The 20,695-nt window shown below is 36.6% G+C and overlaps 1 protein-coding gene across 3 annotated transcripts in view; it reads right to left on the reverse strand.

The window, feature by feature from the left end:
* LOC149815956 (Insulinase (Peptidase family M16) family protein) overlaps positions 1 to 16,531 on the reverse strand; it is a 105,817-nt gene extending 89,286 nt beyond the window's left edge. For all 3 annotated transcript variants that reach the window (XM_089990202.1, XM_089990201.1, XM_089990200.1), the window contains exons 1-7: positions 16,249 to 16,531; positions 15,719 to 15,794; positions 13,380 to 13,447; positions 8,914 to 9,005; positions 8,713 to 8,786; positions 8,563 to 8,606; positions 7,997 to 8,048 (exon numbers count right to left, since the gene is read on the reverse strand). In XM_089990202.1, the coding sequence (XP_089846328.1) occupies positions 7,997 to 8,048; positions 8,563 to 8,606; positions 8,713 to 8,786; positions 8,914 to 9,005; positions 13,380 to 13,447; positions 15,719 to 15,794; positions 16,249 to 16,371 (529 nt within the window). In that variant the 5' untranslated portion in view covers positions 16,372 to 16,531. The remainder of the gene's footprint in view (positions 1 to 7,996; positions 8,049 to 8,562; positions 8,607 to 8,712; positions 8,787 to 8,913; positions 9,006 to 13,379; positions 13,448 to 15,718; positions 15,795 to 16,248) is intronic.
* Between the last annotated feature and the right edge of the window lie 4,164 nt (positions 16,532 to 20,695).

Below are 20,695 nucleotides of genomic sequence, written 5' to 3' on the forward strand. Positions count from 1 at the left end.
TTTGCCCTTTTAAAAAAAACTCGTTCTATTAATTTTTTTTGGAAAAAAATTTTAAAAAAAAAGACAAATATGTAAATTCGCCCCTTCGTACCCCTTTAATGGGGGTGGGTACGCGCACCCCATTAAAGGGGTACGCGCTTCCCATTTGAAATGTGTGCTTCCCCACGCATTTTGGAAGCGCGACATTTCGCGCTTCCCCTTCTATAGGGGTGCTTCCGGTAACTCTGGCTTAGACAAAGGGGCTCTACTTTAGATTCTTGTTCTTATTATTATTCATGTTCATGTCTCTAAACATTTCATATTTTATTAAATAAAATTGGATTGCTTTCAGTAATGGTAAGGTAAGATCCCTTATGGTTGTGGATGTGGTTACGACTGTAAGGTCCCGGGTCTCTGAGAATGTTTCTGCAATTGTTTTCAAAAAAAAAAAATTGTCACTTTTTAACGGGTCGGAGTTGGGGTCGTTACAATTAATGGCAAAATAATAGCATCTTGACAATTCATTACCCACATATAGCACGTTGATTTCTTCCATGTCATGCTATTTAGCAGCTTGTAGAGTTAGATGCTTTTAAATGTCAAAGAAATGTAGGTTTGACGTTGTAAGTTTGTAACCATTTCTAAAATCTGAAAGCTATTAAATTAGTAAAAATATGAACCATAGCATAGAGCTATTTTTGAAGGATAACATATATACAAGGAAAATGACATCATACTACGTCAGCAGATAGAAGAATGAAACATATATACAAGATGAACAGAACTATGCAGAAAGAATAATAAATAGCCATAGTAGTCAGTTAACTGAGAGGAAAAAACAAGCATGATAGTAATGGTACCATCAATAAAGATTGTTGAACCTAACAGCATGTGACTCAGACGTATTTGATTCAATCAAAACAAGCATGATAGTAATGGTACCATCAGTAAAGATTGTTGAACATAACTGCAGATGTCTCATGTATTCGATTTGATCATCAAACAAGATTGAAGACAAATGTGCATGGTAATCATAATGAATTGATAATGGAGCATACTCCCATTACCAGAAGGGCCAACAATTGCCTATAGAAGTGTGTCCCCATTGCAATAGTATCTGCATTGGATCTGCACAACTCTATTCTTATATTGCCAAACAGCTTTTCCACATTGAATCACTATTTAATAATATAATTCTGAAAGCATCCCTGCCTTTTCAGCATTGAATCACTCCCTTGTAATACACTACCCCTTGTTCGACCATAATCATGTAGATGTTTGACCATTAAAAGACAGATGTGAATATCTATTGAGAATACCTCTTCATGTCACTATCATGCAGCAACTCCAGGATCGTGTGTGAATGCAGCATAAGGCCTTCCCATCAATATACAAAGGGATGCAATGCAATGGGTGGAACAGCCTAACTGACTTGGTAGAGATATCGCTCGCGCGCACACACACACACACACCATAATAAAACACCCGCACACACGCACAAGTAAGCACACACACACCATAATAGAACTGATTTATAGTCCAGCACAACCACTACCTTGGAAGCACGGAAGCAAACATCACAGTGATTTCCCAATACTGAAAGTCAAAATCTCCATTTAAAATCCACCCTGGGCTCCAACCAACATTTTCTCTTGCTATCTACCTAATTTTAAACTAAGGACTTTTTCTGAAGTGATATCCACATCAGCGCAAAGGACCCAATAACAGATCTAAGAACTCAACCACCCAAATGAAAAAAAGAAATGGAAAAGAAAAAAGCCCAACATAACAAAAACATCAGATATAGTAGCTCCAAGAACTTCAAGAACACCCATAATAACCACACAATCCAAACATTTAAAAATAAATAAATAAACAATAAGTGTGGACAGAAACCCAAGACTTCTTATAAGGTACTTGGACAGCTCCATATTAATATGATCCTAAATTTAAGATTGTAATGAAAAGAGGCGGAAGCACCAATAGAGCAAAAGTCACTCTTTAAGAGTGACTACAAGAGCCAAGAACACAAGCACCAAATGTGCACACACAAAACCTCACAAATATAGGAAATGACTTAAAGTCATAAGTTGGATTTATTGAAGAAAGAGAGAGAGGGGTGTAAAAACCCATACATTTAAGAGGGGAAGACCACCTCTATTTATAGAGGAGGGAAGCACTAAAAGGAACCACAAGGGGGGCTCCCTTGTAGTCGTTGGGAGCCCCAACGGTCAGAAATCTGACCGTTGGAGCCCCAACGACTACAAGTGTGGGGCCCCCTTGTGGTCATTACAAAAAGGAAAAAAATAAAGAAAAAAGAAAAAGGAAAAAGGGAAAAAAGAAAAAAGAAAAAGGTACATATGTGGTTTTACAAGAATACCCCTATCGGGTATTTATCTAAATGAGAAATAGTATATATATATACATATATGTATATATATATACTTATATATATACGAATGTATATATATAAGTATATATATATATATTTTAACACGCCCCCTCAAACTTTACGGGGAGAAGACCGAAAGTTTGCTAAGGAGGAACATAAATCGTGGAGTTGGAAGCGCTTTAGTGAAGAAGTCAGCCAGCTGATATTCTGAAGTAACATATGGTAATGAGATAGTCCCTCTGAGATATTCGTCTCGAACATAATGGCAATCCATCTCGATATGCTTTGTCCGTTCATGAAAGGTGTGATTGCTGGCAATGTATATCGCACTTTTGTTATCACAGCAGAGCTTGGTAGGAGTGGAAATGAGGATGCCCATGTCAGCGAGGAGACTTCTGAGCCATACGATTTCCATAGTTGTCATCGCCATAGCCCGATACTCAGCTTCAGTAGATGATAAGGAGACTTTCTGCTGCTTCTTGCATCTCCACGAGATGAGAGATTCACCTAAAAAGATACAAAGACCCGTAATTGAGATACGATCATTGGGATTGCCTCCCCAGTCAGCATCAGTAAAAGCAGTTAATTCAAGAGATAAGGAAGAGGATAAGAAGAGTCCCTTTGAGATGGTGTTTTTGATATATCGCACAATTCTCATTACGGCCGCCATATGAACCGTGGTAGGTGCGTGCTGGAACTGGCTTGCTGCATGAACCGCATGAGCTATGTCAGGACGGGTGATGGATAGATAAGTGAGGGATCCAATTAATTGACGGTAGGGAGTTGGATCTTCAAGAAGAACACCATCTTCAAGTCTAAGTTTTGCATTGATAACTTCGGGAGTCTCAACTTTCTTTTCATCAGATATTCCTGATTTGGTACAAATTTCAGCAGCTAACTTTATCTGAGATAAGATGTATCCACGTTCGGAATAAGCCACTTCAATACCTAAAAAATATCGCAAATAACCAAGGTCAGACATATCAAAAGTATCTTTTAGCATAGACTTAACATCATTTACTCCCTTTTTGTCATTCCCAGTGATGATCATATCATCAACATACAGCAGAAGCATAATAATGGAGTCACCTGTTCTTTTCACAAAAAGAGCAGTGTCAGTATAACAAGAAGAAAATCCTAAATTTATTAATACGTTACTAAACTTATCATACCAAGCTTTAGGTGCTTGCTTAAGACCATATAAAGCCTTTTTTAATTTCAAAATTTTTCCATTTAAATCCATACCTGGAGGTGGTTCCATATACACTTCTTCATTTAAATTGTCATTCAAAAAGGCATTTTTAACATCAAGTTGAAAAATTGGCCATTTTTTAACTGCGACTATAGCAATAAGAGCTCGAACACTAGTCATTCGAGCAACGGGGGCAAAGGTTTCATCATAATCTACCCCATACTCTTGGGCATATCCTTTGGCTACCAACCTAGTCTTATACCTTTCCAATGAACCATCACTCTTAGTTTTTACTTTAAAAACCCATCTACATCCGATGGGTTTCTTGCCATTGGGAGGATCAATGATTTCCCAAGTTTGTGCCTTTTTAAGAGCATTAAGTTCAAGTTGCATAGCTTCATTCCGATGAGCATATTGTTTAGCATCATTGTAATGAGATGGTTCATGAAAAGAGTGAAGAGCAAGAAGGCATGCTCGAAAATTAGGCGAAAAAGAATCATAAGAAACAAATCTATTTGGTATTTTGGAAATCCGATTTGATCTTCTTTGAGAAGTCTCTTCGGTGAACTCATTTTGGGAAAATTTTTCAAGGGCACAAGGAGGATTCCTTTCATTTCTTCTAGAGTAGACTTGAATTTGTCTTGAAACATTTTCTTCAAGGTTTTGATCATCGTTTGGATGTTCAACAAGATCTTCACTAAGAGATTCATTAGAATCAATATGATCATCTATGATGTTTTCGTTAGGCAATAAGTCAAATAAGAATGAATAATCAATATTTTCATTCGGTTGGTGCGAAAAACCACTTTCCTCTTCAAGGAATGTGACATCTTTAGAGATATAAAGCTTATTTTTAAGTATGTCAAAACATCTATACTCTTTTTGTTTTTCGCCATATCCCAAAAAAATGCATTCAATAGCCCTAGGGGAAAGTTTATCATTCTTGTGAGTTAAAACAAAACATTTACATCCAAAAATTCTTAGTCTTTTGTAATCGGGAGACATATTGTAAAGTTTTTCAAATGGAGAAAGATTTTTTAAAGAGGACGAAGGGGTCCTATTGATAAGATATGTAGAGGTTAGAACCGCTTCGGCCCAAAAGGATTTTGGAATATTTCTTGAGATTAATAACGTTCTTGTAGTCTCTATTATGTGCCTATGCTTTCTTTCCGCAAGTCTATTTTGTTGTGGAGTGTTGGAACAAGAACGTTGGTGAAAAATTCCATTTTCTTTTAAATATTTTTGAAAATCATTGGACATATATTCGCCTCCCGAATCGGATCTAAGAATAGATAGATTTCCCAAGAATTGGTTTTTGACCATTGCATGAAATTCTTTGAAGAAGGAAAAAACTTCGGATTTGCGACTTAGGAAGTAAATCCACGTGAATCGAGTAAAATCATCAATAAATACCACATAATACGAAAAACCTCCTTTAGATAAAATGGGGAAAGGTCCCCACACATCGGAATGAATAAGTTCAAATGGCCGAGTGGTAAAGTAACTTCTTTGTGGAAATGGAATAGCTTTAGATTTCCCAAAAATGCAATCTTTACAAGTCATGTGATTGTCTTTACAAGTATTGTTCAAAAACGGAAAAAGAGACATTTTTACAAAATTTGGATGGCCAAGTCTCTCATGCCATGTTCCAATACTTTTGTCTTTTACAAGATTGCATGATGCCTTAGATGGGAGAGTCAAAAAATCCATAAAGTAGAGGTCACCCCTTCTATGGCCTTGCCCAATCAGCTTCCCTGACTGGAGATCCTGCACGGTGCAATCCTTAGGTGAGAAAGAGACTTGGCATCCATGATCGGTGATTTGAGATACGGAAAAAAATTTAGATTTATTTTAGGAACAATTCTTACTTTAGAAACAAAGAAGTTTTTGAAATCAAGAGATCCAATACTTTCAATTTTTAGTGATGTACCATCGGCCGTTGAAACACAAGAAGATATAGGTTCGGAAAAAATATTTGAAAGAGAATTTTTATGAGATGTCATATGAAAAGAAGCACCGGAGTCTAGTATCCACATACCTGGAGGAGATGAAGAGTAGGCAATGGCGGCCCCGGATGTTGAAGGAGAAGTCTTGAGAAGATGTTGAAGAACTTCGGAGATGTGATTTAGAGTTTCTTTGATATCTCCTTCTTTGGTACTTTCTTTCTTCTTTGGAGAAGTTTCCCCAACCACGGCAACTTTACCTTTGAGTTTTGGACAAGCCGGTCTAATGTGACCCGGTTCATTACAATAATGGCATATTATTCCCCTTCTAGGCCCATTGATATTTTTGTTAAAGTGGGGAGGTCTATATGCTTTAACATTTGATCCGGGCCTATTAACGGCCAAAACTTCATCATTCCTAATGCTCAAGCCAAGTCGAGTTTCTTCTTGACATACCTCGGCAAGAGCGTCTTCAATAGGTAGGGCTTTGCTTCTATGGAGAAGAGATGCCCTCACTTGTTCAAATTCCGGGCGAAGTCCATGAAGGAATTGAAAAAAGTGCTCCTTTTCAATTTGTTCCCTTCTTAGTTCAATGTCTTGTGGAGCAACCCATTTGGGTTCAAGAAGGGCAAGCTCATCCCAAAGAGGAGTTAGAGAGCTAAAGTAGTCCCGGACATTCATATCCATTTGTTTGGTGGAACGATTTTTTTCTTGGCAAAAGAATTGCCGAGCAAGATCCTTTTGGGTATACATACCCTTAAGAAAAAACCAAGCCTCATTGGCTCTTCTAAACTTGGCAATATTGGCACAATTTTTAAGATCTACGTTATTCATAAACCATGCCAAGATTTTGGCATGGTTGCTTTCCCAATCCTCGATTTTGGATTGATGTTCATTAATGGCTTTGATGCGCTCATCGCCATCTAAAGCCTTTTCAACTTCATTTTCAATTTTGGTAAGAACAAGAGAGGGTTCGGGAGTAGTCCCCATAACAAAACCCCAAAGTTTCTTACCTCTTAGATGATTTTCCATAGCGGAGGCCCACATGAGATAGTTGGACCCATTTAGCTTGAAAGAGAGCTCCACTTTAGAGTCATGTTCCATCGGCACCAAATATACTTCCTTTCTTCAAAACTTTGAGAGACACGCTTTCCAAGATGTCAAAAGAGAAGCCCAATCACCAACCGAGCTCTGATACCATGTAATGAAAAGAGGCGGAAGCACCAATAGAGCAAAAGTCACTCTTTAAGAGTGACTACAAGAGCCAAGAACACAAGCACCAAATGTGCACACACAAAACCTCACAAATATAGGAAATGACTTAAAGTCATAAGTTGGATTTATTGAAGAAAGAGAGAGAGGGGTGTAAAAACCCATACATTTAAGAGGGGAAGACCTCCTCTATTTATAGAGGAGGGAAGCACTAAAAGGAACCACAAGGGGGGCTCCCTTGTAGTCGTTGGGAGCCCCAATGGTCAGAAATCTGACCGTTGGAGCCCCAACGACTACAAGTGTGGGGCCCCCTTGTGGTCATTACAAAAAGGAAAAAAATAAAGAAAAAAGAAAAAGGAAAAAGGGAAAAAAGAAAAAAGAAAAAAAGAAAAAGGTACATATGTGGTTTTACAAGAATACCCCTATCGGGTATTTATCTAAATGAGAAATAGTATATATATATACATATATGTATATATATATATATACTTATATATATACGAATGTATATATATATATATATATATATATATATATATTTTAACAAAGATTACCATCCCATCCAAGATATTTGAGAGCCACATGACATCTAAAACAATTAATCCAATTCTAAATTGATACCACCATTCAAGATAGCCATAGAGCGCCTTATAACACCTCAAAACTGAAACTACTCCAGTATCACGTAAGTCATGTGCTCAAAAGATAACTTCACAGATTAGCCATATCATTCTTCGAAGTTCCCCTCCCAATGAACCACATCCGAAATTCCACCAAATGCCACCTCCTATGATGCAAGTTGCCATAAACAAAGCATTTGCATATTGCAACCAGCACATTATGGCCCTTTGATCTTGATCATAGTTTCCACCTAGAATATTATTCTCTTGGAAATGGTAACATTCTCACTATGAAGATACATTTGCATCCCCTTTCAATACCAACTTATCAATTTCAAGCATGCCAGTACTGGTTTCTTAAAGATGACCATCAGCAATCAAGCATCAATTTAGAAAATGCCAACTCTACCTTGGAAAGCTAAAGAAACTAAAGCATTATAAGCATAAAGAAGAAAGCAAAAGATATCCATAATACATAACTGCTCACTGCACATACCCAGCAAAAATATTGTCAAAAGTTGAAATAGCATGCAAAGCATGTAAGAGACTTGATAATATTCATTAATATAGCACATCAATCTTTCTCTATCTTCAAGGGATCTGAAAATCCTTAATGGGGCTACCAATAGAAATAGTTACAGGTAATAGTTAAGCATACCTGTCCCAAATTTGTGATATGGGTGACTCTTTGAGCTGAGATGCTTCCCAAGCTGCACCGATGGAAAATATCATGTACCAATGCCAGTAAATCTTCACAAAGTAAAACATCTTTGTTCATAGAACAAAAAGCGAAAGAAAATTATGAATTTTTCGAAAATAGAAAACTAACCAATGATTTCCCTTTTAACGAAACCATAGACCATAGTGCTACTGGCAATAGTAAAATGAAAGAAGCCAAAATGCATAACGACTGTTTCTTTGGGTTATAAATCCAAAAAAATGCATACTGATGAAAATTTTCAATTGCTCATACTATTTAGTAAGTAATAACATTACAGAGTTTATTATGAGCTGCTTTGTTATGCCAGACTGTCTCAAAGAAAATAGAAGAGACTGTCACAGAGATGGAACAAACAGGCAGGATGCAAAAGGCATCTACTCAAGGCAAAAGCCGGGAGGTGAAAAGCATCAAGTTTTTTTAAAGCATGATCCCAGGCATGCCATTCATATGTTTTCATTGCCTCAAGAGGAAACTCTGAGGAAAGTGTTAAGCAGTGCAAATACCTGACTCATTCGCCAACCATCAGATAACAAATTTTTTTGGTTTTCTGGATAAATGAAGGTCAAGGCAACGACATTATTAGAATATGTCTAATAAATTCGTCTAGATTACAAAATAAGTGCATTCAAAAGATGCACATTGCAAACCCTTACCAGAATCAACAGCTTTTATTTCCCTCAATGTAGCATCTGAAGACATCAGCGGACGGATGAAAAACTGAGCAAATCTAAACTTGAGGAAAAAAAAAGAAAGAAAAAGTTACCATAAAGGCAAAGAAACATAGGGAGAAGGTATGATAATTTGACCAGAAAATGAAGTATTAAAAAAAATGCACGACAACACACCACCTTTACCTGTCCAATGCTTCCTCAAAAGAGTCACAGTTCACCTCAAAATAAAAATTTGTATGATCAGAAGCAGTAAAGGCATTTGTGGCGCCTCCATGCTGAAACATAACCAATAGAAAGGATGATACAAACTGATTAGATTGATACGACACCGAGAATACTATCACATTAAGAATAAGAACTCAATAGTACAAGTCAAAGATAGAAAAAGAAAATGAATAAAAAAAATACATATTCCCTCAAGCATAGCACCTTCAAATATAAAGTACATAGTTGACAGGAAATGAAATGGATACGAGAAGCGGTAGGTGAAGCGGATGCGGGGAAGCAAGTGTTAAATAGTATGAAGTGAGAAGCGGGATATAGTTGTGAAGCTATGTCACAGGGATTCGGCCAGACATGTGCCGCACCCGCGTCGACGCGGGTGTGGGTGCGGGTGTTGTACCCGGTGCGGTCAACCCCACCCTGGGTGCGGTCAACGCACCCAAGATCATTTTGGTCTATTTTTTTGATTTTTTTTTAACTTTTGCCCTGTGAAATGTGCTGCGAAATTTTAATTTTTTTTTCTTAACGGAACCAATGCGCGCCACGTAAGACGACTCTTCATCAAGCTTCTCAATCGAATGCAGATACGTCAACATAAATCTGACAACTTAATAAGTGTGTGGGAAACCCCAAGGAGTTTTATAATAATGGTTTCTGCAGAGGTGTGGGCCCCAAGTCACAGTCACATGGGCAACTGAAAGCCCCCTGTTCACGTGACCATTTAATCCAGGGCCTTCCGTGAAAGGCTCTGTGTTGGCCAGGAGGAGGTGGGACGGATGAGGGATTTGACTTGAACAGTCCAAGACCCAAGGGCGCATTCATGATTGACGGGCATCCCAAGCACATTGTAAGGTCGCTTTCGCCTCCACAACTTGATGCAGACTGTCGTAAAAACATGAACAGCCCTTAGCCAGTTAGCCCTCTCCTGTGGTTATAGAAAGACCAACATTAACCTTTTATGTATAAAGTATTACAAGGAAAAAGAATATAATAATAGTAGTAAGGTAAAGCAGTAGGGGTGGGGAGGAGATTACATCAGTAAAGTATTCTTCGACAAAGAATTATTGTTTGGTGGGGGAATGTGGGAAGAGTGCGGGTGCCCTATGAAATGGACCCGCGCCGGGGGAACCCCAAGACCCCCTTGATATATATATATATATATATATATATATATATATATATATATATATATATATATATATATATATATATATATATATATATATATATATATATATATATATATATATATATATATATATATATATTACATTTATATATATATATATTACATTTTTGCCCCTGCCGCACCCCCGCACCCGGGTTTTTTGGAAGTGCCGAATCCCCGCACCCGCACCCGCACCCACACCCGCACCCATGTGACATAGTTGTGAAGCGATTATGCAAGTGCCTAAAAAACGAAAAGAAAACACAGAAAATAATATGAAGTGTGAGTGGAAGCAAAAAAGAAATGTTGTGAAAACCATGGTTGGCAAACTCGGCAAGTCAACTCGTGACTTAGGCAAGTTGCCTTGTATCGGTTAGGAACCGAGTCAAAAAACTAGTAAAACTCAGTTTGAACCAAACTCGGCCAAGTCTCAATAGTGACTCAGCCGAGCCATGTGAGTTTTATTCTCAAAGTGGCTGAGTCAAGTTTCTTGTTTACTTAAGATTAGATGTTATTTATTGCCTTATTGGTTGAAGGTAAAAAGATAAATGATTTTGGTAATACCAAGGTGTTTATAGGTCACTTAAGGCAAGTATGGATGGCTTACCTTCCCAAGAAAGTTGGTCGTTGGGTATGCTTAAATGAAAAGGGCCTCTACTTTTCTTGTGATTGGGAGATAGAGAGGTGGACTATTAAATACCGAATTGAAAATGATATGCATGCATATTTAAAAAGTAAAGTAAACAATTAAATTTATACAAAATTTTGGATATCATTAAATAATAATTAAGAATAATATTCTTAATTGAACGTGAGAGGTTGGGGATAGATTTTTCATTAATTAGAGAAGAAAGCTCTTTCCATAAAAAGTGAACATGCAACAAAAAAAAATAATTTGTCTTGATATTATGTATAAATGGAATTTTTTATTGGTTAAAATGAGGGTGCTCACACACAGATATATATATATATATATATATATATATATATATATATATATATATATATATATATAACACATGAGACTTGTATATTAGAATTTTTAACTTTTTATGATATAAAAAGTGTGTTTATTGTTTATTTTTATTAAATAAAATAAAAAATCATGACAAGCTGGAGTCACCGAGTCAGATGTGGTTAATCCGATACCGAGTTCTGAAAATGCCAACCATGGTGAAAACAAGTAAAAAATTATATAAAATCAACACGCAAGCTTGTTATAAAAAATATTATTTTCTAATATGAAAAGTGTACCAAGCAAGGAAAAAGCAAGTGGGAAGTAACAAGAAGCAAGAGAGAAACTTTAAGGAAGTGAAAAGGAATCAATTTGCAAACCAAAGGGAAGCAAGCTTCCCACTAAGAGGAAATGAGTTTCCCAATGCTTCCGCTTATTATGGAGAAGCAAAGAGTTTCCCACTTCCAACGTACACATCCGGGGAAGTGAGCTTCCCCATATAGCAAGAAGCCCCACAAATCAACATGGATGATCTTCAAAAGAGCTTGAACAAAATATTCAGCTTTATCAAAGGACGATTTATGATTCTTACTGGTTGCACAATAAGAGCATAATTCCATATTATTGTTGTTCATAAAAGAAATAGATCCAGTTTTTCAAGATTTTTCAAAACATGAACGGCAATGACAAATTTCATCAGAAAATCGAAACTTATTTGTGCCTATTCTAGCAAAGCAAACCGTAGAAGATGGAGATGGCGGCTTTTGATCACGCTGAACGGATGCCCACGAATATAGTCCTCCCTTAACCAGTCCTTTTAGGAGAGTAGTCATTAACATCAAACTGGAATAAACACTGATTATCTTTTGCAAAATGATATACTAATAAGAGATTTTTTTTAATAGAGGGAACAAAAAGCACATCTCTTAATTTAAAACTTTTATTCTGAGTACCACTTCCGACCATGACACCATCAGTACCTTCATACTCGGTTTTATTTGTCATACCTTAATTTGACTCGTAACATGATGTGAAACTCTAGTATCGGGGTACCCAGCAGAGTCTTGCATGTTGTTGAGTGCCATAAATACAAAAGCTTTTGGGATGTCATAGCAAGTGCAGCCCGTGTCATTACGGCAATCATAAAACTAGCAAATAACTTGACCTTTTAGATTTTGAGGAGGCTGAGAAGAACCAAACTGACCACCCTAAGAATTATAATTTTGACAGTTTCCATAGGATCGACCAGCCCCCCTGAATCGACCTCTACCTCTACCAGGGGGTCCTCCTCTGTCGCATCCTCTCTGAGAGAAAAAGGCAGTGGAGGAGGTTTCTCCATGCGGAGATTAGCCATTTTCATGCAAAAATTGGTCATTTCTTATTTGCAATATTCTATGATATACCATGCACAACAGCAAAGAATTTCCAAGACAAATGTAGACAATATCACTCGCATGCACATGAGATAATAGGAACAGACACATCAACTCAATCCAAGGTGTAAAATACCAAGCATGTACATTGATGCTCAATACATAGTAATTGATATCGATGATATTTTGACACTATCACGACTTTATCGGCACTTTAAGGTAAGCCAATAATATCATCAAATATTGTGATATATTCAAAATATCATGATATTTTTAAAAAAATCTTATTTTTATATATTTTAAGCCTAGTTTTAGTATTTTTTGTTTGTTTTGTATTTTAAAATTTTTCAAAACTTCATATTTTTGCAAGAAAAATAATAAAACCTATTATTTTATTTTCTTATTATTATTATTTATATTTTCCAGTTTTTAAAACTTCCAAGATTTTTCCAAGAAAAAACACTTTTTGAAAAGAATGCCGAGTAAAACCCTCGACAAGATATTGCCAATAATGATACAAGTGACTGGTTTAATACACCTGAACCTCGTTCAAATCATTCACAAGAAATTCACAAAACCGTATAGAGGCAAAGAAAACATTTTAACAAACCCATAGCTCAAGTATCACATCATTTAAGATACAAATGGAACGAATTAGCCAACAAAGTAACACATTCATGAGTAAAAGCAACAAGACGTGACTAGCACCAAGGAAGACAAGCTATGAGATATAGGCCGGTTTGCATGATTTAATTCAATAGTTTGGCAAATGCCATCACGTATTGATCTATCATGTAGTGTATAAGACATAAAAGCGTGCATAGCTTCAAAAGAGATCGACAATGAGCACAAGCAAATTGAACTAGGACCACCTAATTCAGAAAGGAACTGACAGTAAGAACAAGAACCAGCTTTAAGACAGAAGGATTACCTCTGATATGTACTTTGAGTAACTATCTTCCACTGGATACTTTTCACTTGCATAAAATAGCATGTGTTCTGTAATAAACATCCACAACCATGAGAGATGACACAACTTATCGCATATAGAAGGACAAAGATGTAATACAGGTCGACAATGAAGAGGAAACACTACCCATCACTTATAAACTATGTCAAAGTGACACACCTAGATGGCCTGATGTCACATATGACACGCTCGGACACTATGTCCCACACAATTTAGCAAGCAGCACACTCATGACACGATCTACAAAGTTTTGGAGTCAGTCAAAATGTTGACCATGTCTCAGTTCATTTTAATTTAAAAATGACCAAAAAATCTATTTGCTTTTGAGGGAAGTCTCCACTGTGTCCATCAAAAGATTGACAGTGAGAGAGGTAATATGCCATTATAATTTTTGAAGATGCAATGATAACTTGTTGACATGTAATGGCAGCATTTCTTTTAAATGTTTTCACCAATCACATCGTTGACTATTTGTGAGAGACAGCTTGTCGATTGGAGGGAGAAAATTTCAAAAACTTCCTCATCCAACTTACAATTATTACAAAAGTGCCCTCACGTGAGGGCAATATAAAACATTTTATATTAATTGCATTACATTAATATAAAATGTTATAAGTGCATAATACAAAACAGAAGAAAGCTTTTTAAGTGAAAAATACAAACTGTTTTATAATACTTATACATACATATATATATAGAGAGAGAGAGAGTCACTAGAATATGAGAACTACGGTGTGAACCGTAACTTTCATGGACTTTTTAATTCTTTTCTCTTGAATCAAACCGTATGTGATCTACATGCTTGGTTTTATAAGGACCAGCTCTTGAATCATGCTATTATGATGCATAAACAATAATTTTTAAAGCTTTAAAATCAACGGTTTATAATCTTCATAAATATTCAAGAATGCAAAAATCATATTTTTTCATCGAAAATACACAATCCAACAACTGATTCCTAGCAAATTCACCATACCGAACACATCTACATGGCTGGATTTGCAAAAAAAATGCTTGGAAATGCCCAGTTCACACGGTAGTTCTCATATTCTAGTGACTATATATATATATATATATATATAATGTGCTTCTCCTGCCCACCTTCTCATTCTGCCCCGTTTTGCCTACTCAAAAAATGTTGTTTTGGGGGTTTTTTCTCACATCTAACACCATAGATGTGATCTATAGGTTTTGTTTAGTGGGAACCAGCTTTTGGATCACCGGAATCTGACCTGTATACAGGTTTTTCCGGTGATCCAAAATCAATGGCTATGAAAGTACCAGTTTTCCCCAGCTCATAAAATCATGTTTTTCGTTGAAAAAACATGATCTAAGAGTCGATTCCCACTAAATCGAGCATGCTAAACACATCTAATGGTTCAGATCTATCATAAAACACTTCAAAACTATGGGGCAGAAAAAAAAAATGGGGCCTAATATGTTCAGCTCTCTCTCTCTCTCTCTCTCTCTCTCTCTCTCTCTCTCTCTCTCTCTCTCTCTCTCTCTCTCTCTCTCTCTCTCTCTCTCTCTCTCTCTCTCTATCTATATATATATATATATATATATATATATATACACACACACTGTGTTGCCGCGTCATTTGTCGTGTTTAAGAGTCATGTACATGTACATAGTCGTATCTTTGTGACATTTTGTGGAGATGATGGCTTAAACACTGAAGTTAGCAATAACACAATTAATGGCAGCTTAATGACCCTTATATGATGAAACCATCGCAGGCCTATGACAATCAATAATACAACCCTTATATGATGCCAAGGCAACGTAATAGAAGAATGATTGCAATATCATATCTCCCATCCCTCAAAAGAGACCATATCCCCCTCTATATCAAACTTTAGCATGGTTTATCAACAACAATAACATGAATGATGGGGATGATGAAGATTATGATGTCCTTGCTGTTCAGACAGAATTCAGATGTGTTCTCTTTAGTTAGGGTGACAGCACGAGAATTACGAGCGGAACAATAGAACAATTCTCATTAAGGTTCAAGGCAATTCAAGACAAAAGTCTGCGGACAGGGAAGATGACTACGGCTACCCTGCATAAGCCAAAGCATCAAATTCCATTAACATAATTATTTGCATGGCGCCAAGTAGTGGTCAGAAATTTAAAAGCCTGAAGCTTTAGATACCCAAAATACACAAAGCGAGATAATCAAAAGTTCCGGATTTGCCGAAAAAAAAGCCCTAAGAAGGTTTGCATTTCCATCCAATCGATTGGGTGAGAACAAATATATTATTAACCTGACTAGTAAAAAACCAAAAATCACTTACCAAGAAAATGAGCCAGACCTTCGAGACCATCAGGATCACTGAATGAACCCACACTAACATCCATAGAAGCAGCACACTGAAGCATCAAAGATATTAATCATCAGTCCATTGGAGATTGATAAAAGTAATCAATTTTGAGCTTTCCAGATATGTAAGACGAGTATCGAATGACTCGTCCCATAAAAGAGATTAGTTGATGGCTAAAGGTGAGATAAAATCCAGACGGATTAATTCCTTTTATTGTTATACTGAGTAATACACTGCGTGCATTGAAGCAATCAATACCATTCTGCATCGAAACAACACACAACGATCAAAACGGAAGCCAAAAAAACCCTATATTAGATCAAAATTTCGAACAACCAGAACGAAAAAACCCAAATTTAGTCTAAACAAATCGCGCGAATTAGACGAATGTCACGAATTCACCGGATTCCTAGAGCGAACCACTGTTCGCGAATTCACCGAATCAACCAAAAGCAGTCGCGCGAAGGGTAATAGGAGAAGAAATCGGGAAAAAAAATCTGGACCTTATCGGTGTCGGGGTCGCTGATGAGGAGGACCTCGAGGTCGTTGGTCAGGACGACCCTCCGATAGTCCCTCTTGTCCGTACGGGCCTTCAGGATCTGCACGTCCGAATCGCTCCCTGCCATCGTCCGGTTCCCGAGTTGCTGCTCTTCTTCTTCTTCTTCTACTATCAAGAAAAAACGAAGACGGAGAAGGGCGGGCAGAATGGCGGCGTCTTTCGATTTTCAGCGGTGCACGATTAACCAAGAGTTTTTCTGACGGTTTTTTGTTGACTTTCTGTCGAACCTATAAATAAAGACAGCTATTCTTCTAATGAGAGTATTCAAAAAAAAAAATTTATCTCGGAACAACCTAAATTTTTTTGTTGACTTTCAAAAAAAAAAATTCAAAAATGACTAGTTGATGTAAATCAGTACTTTGAGGAACTTGACAGTGTGGTTATAGTTCAAAGCTTTCTCAAATGCTTTATTATTGTGATTAAGATGGGATTTGGGAGTGGTTGTTGTCTCCAATAATTCATGATTAATGACAAATAGGGGTGTGAACGGATGGGGTTTGGTTTGGACTCAAGTGGAATGGCTCTCATTTTTTGTTATGGTATTGGGTTTGGACTCAGGTCTAATCTAACTCACGGTATGCAAAACCATACTCGACCTGATAAGAATTACATGAATCATACCCGGTAAAATAATATTTTTTAGCACTTTTATATTAAATATTTGCATGTCTTAATCGAAACTCAAGACCAGCCGAGTCTGGTATAAAATTTTGCAAACTATACTTGGATCTATGTATTAATCTGACCTTTCGTTCGAGACTTGAATCTTAATTGAGTCTTATTATTTATCACCCTCTATAGGGTTTGTTACCCATTGATACCCCCTCGTCAAAATATATGACACAGGTCACCGGCTTGTCGCAACTACTTTTTTAGCTTCCTTCTTTGCTATCATATATTTCTCCAAATTCTCATTATCACGATTTTTACTGAGATTTCTATAACACTCTCTTTTAACCTTAATAGCTAATTTGACATCCTCGTTCCACCACGATGTATCCTTACCTAGCAGTGCACCGCCTTTAGACTCACCCAATACCTCCCTAGCCACCTTTCTCGTGCCACTTGCTATCTTATATCACATAGATTCTGAATCCTCCTCGAGACACCAATCAACTTTCTTAACTACCCGCTCTACAAACATTCCTTGTTTAGCTTCTTTCAGTGCCCACCACTTAATTCTAGGATCTATCATATGTTTATCCCTTTTGCGGTATTGTCTAATTCTAAGATCTAAAATTAAGACTCTATGTTGTGTAGCTACACTTTCTCCCGGCATAACCTTACAATCGATGCAACAACCCCTATCTCTCTTTCTAAGTAGGAAAAAATCTATCTGACTCGTATTAACCCCACTTTTAAATGTTACTAGGTGAGACTCCCTCTTCCTAAACCAAGTGTTTGCTAAGATCATATCATAGGAGAAACCAAAATCTAAAATCATTTCTCCACTTTCGTTTCTTTCTCCTATACCATAGCCTCCATGGATACTCTCAAATCCATCCCTACTAATGCTTACATGCCCATTAAGGTCACCGCCGATGAAAAGCCTTTCTCCATAAGATATCCCTTGTACTACTCCATCTAAATCTTCCCATGGGCAGGTTTGCAAATGTTTTTTATTGATTTGGAGAAGGCTTACGATAGAATACCTAGGGACGTTCTCTGGTGGACAATGATGAAGAAAGGTGTTTCTCTCAAGTACATTAGTATAATTAAAGATATGTATGAAGGAGTAGTAACCAATGTCCGCACTTGTGGAGGGGTGACAACCAATTTTCTTATAACGGTTGGGTTACATCAAGGATCTGCTTTAAGCCCTTTCCTATTTGTTATAGTGATGGATGAGCTTATGAGATCAATTCAAGAAAATGTGTCGTGGTGTATGTTGTTTGCTGATGATATTGTTTTGATTGATGAGTCTAGAGCTGGGGTTAATGCTAAGTTATAATTATGGAGACAGACATTGGAAGCAAGAGGTTTTAAGTTGAGTAAGAGTAAGACGGAATACATGGAATCTCGATTTATTAAGCAACGAAGTGGTGATGAGAGTGTAGTGAAGCTTGGTGAGCACGAAATACCGGTGGATGATTCTTTCAAATATTTGCGATCTATCATTCAAAAGTATGGAGAAACTGATGGAGATCTAAATCATAGGACAAAGGTTGGGTGGGTGAAATGGAAGAGTGCAATTGGAGTGTTGTGCGGTCGTAGAATGCCATTGCGGTTGAAGGGAAAGTTTTATAGGACGACTATTAGGCCCGCTTTACTATATAGTACGGAATGTTGGGCTGCCAAGAGACATCATATTCAAAAAATGAGTGTAGTTGAGATGCGTATGCTGAGATGGATGTGTGAAAATACAATAAAAGATAAGATTCGGAACGAGGAGATACGTAAGAAGGTAGGCGTTGCACCCATTGAAAATAAGATGAGAGAGAATCGTTTACGATGGTTTGGACATATTCAACGAAGGCCTAATGATGCTCCAGTTAGAAGGATGGAGAAATGGGAAAATATATTAGTTAAAAGAGGTCGGGGTAGGCCTAGGAAGACATGGATGGAGGTGATAAGAAAGGATATGAATGCTTTGAACCTCACCGAGGACATGACATTGGATAGAAATGAATGGAGGAGAAGGATTCATGTGGAAGACCCATAATGATTTTCTTTGTTGGTTCATATCGCCGACCCCAATTTTATTGGGATGAAGAAGTAGTTGTTGTTGTTGTTGTTGATGGGCAGGTTGGAGCAGCTGGTGCACGTCACCTTGTGTTGGGACGTTGCAGGTTCAAATCCCAAGGTATACTTGTATAACTGGGGTCTGCCTAACCCTCGTTTGCCTTTAAAAAAAAAAGAAAAAAAATGATTATATTGTGCTGCAAAAACAACATGTTTTCTTAAACGCTTTGTGATTTTTTTGTACATTTGACACCGGATTTACAGTTAAGTGTTTATTATGTTTATGGTATATGTATATATATATTGTATTGTAAATAATTTATATGTATTTGTTTATTATTTAATTAATATTTAATATTTTTTATTGATGTAATAGGGTTAGGGTTGACTTTGCACAAGCATTGAGTAGGGATAGGTAATAGCATGCATATAAATATATCATCATTATTACTCTACTACGTCTATGAATGTAATCGCTATAGATTCATCAATAATGATGATGTTTATGTCTCCCTAAATGCATTGCCCATGCACATATCTCACTATTAAAGACCTATGTATAATGACAATATTTTATGGTTGTTAGATATTTCATTAAAACACATTAATGAATACATTTGATGGCCAGAAGTATGACCGTTATTAATCAATAATGATGAGATCTAGCTCTTGCCATTATAAATTCGATGTATAACAATGACAATTATGTCGTTGATATAGAGTAAGGTCAACCCCCCATTTAACCAACATTTGGAGAAAAGATTTAAGTCACTTTCTCTTGTGTCTCTCTACTCTCTCGTCTCTTTCCTGCTCTTCTCTTTGCTCTCTCATATCTTCTCTACATGCTCCTCATCTTTCCCTACTATCATATCTTTCTCATTGTTGGTGCACATAGGAAAGCAAGGTACTCTCTCTCTTTAGAGATCTCTATGAATCAGACCCGAGGTATCTCTATCTCTGATCTAATTACAATGTAACAAAATAACATCCTTCTAAGGGAGTCAACTCTGAGATGTGTAAAGAGATTTTCCCTTTTTTTCATTAGAGACTATTGGATGATAAATATTGGAAGTATATTTATAAGTAACTAAAGTTTTAAATTTTTAGATTTTCATCTACTAATTGATCTTCCCTAGGTTGATATTGGACGTCGAAGAAAAATATGGCAAAATAGAACAAAACAAACAGTCCAACATACCAGTGAATCATTTTCGTACTTTCATAGATATCATGCAAAGGTAAGTTTTTTTATTCTCTAAGTTTATTTTTTTCATATAATATAATGCTAAATATGTTTGGTACAATGAATTCTTAATTTGTTATTTACAAATTAAAATAGATGGATAGGAACTAACGGTGAGTATGTTCTACAAAAAGATGCACACCCATTAAGATCACAAAACATTCATTTTTAGCAAAGCAAAAGACACATTTGTAAGTAACTCACACATTGTACTGTCACATTCATTCATTCTAATTTGTACATTGCCATTTGTTACTGATAACCAATTATTAATGACATGCAGACGAAATTACAATCTGTAGAGATTGTAAATTTAAAATCTTTTTCACAAGGAAGCTCGACGATAACACAACAAGATGACTTTGTCAAGGTCCTCGAGAAGTGTTACAGATATGTTACTGCAATGGGTGCATTTTTTTTTCATCCAAACCATCTTACTTAAGTCAAACCTGAATTTTGCAACTAT

This window comes from Nuphar pumila, chromosome 15 (genome assembly GCF_984573655.1).
Source record: "Nuphar pumila chromosome 15, dmNupPumi1.hap1.1, whole genome shotgun sequence".
In the NCBI taxonomy this organism is placed as follows: domain Eukaryota; kingdom Viridiplantae; phylum Streptophyta; class Magnoliopsida; order Nymphaeales; family Nymphaeaceae; genus Nuphar; species Nuphar pumila.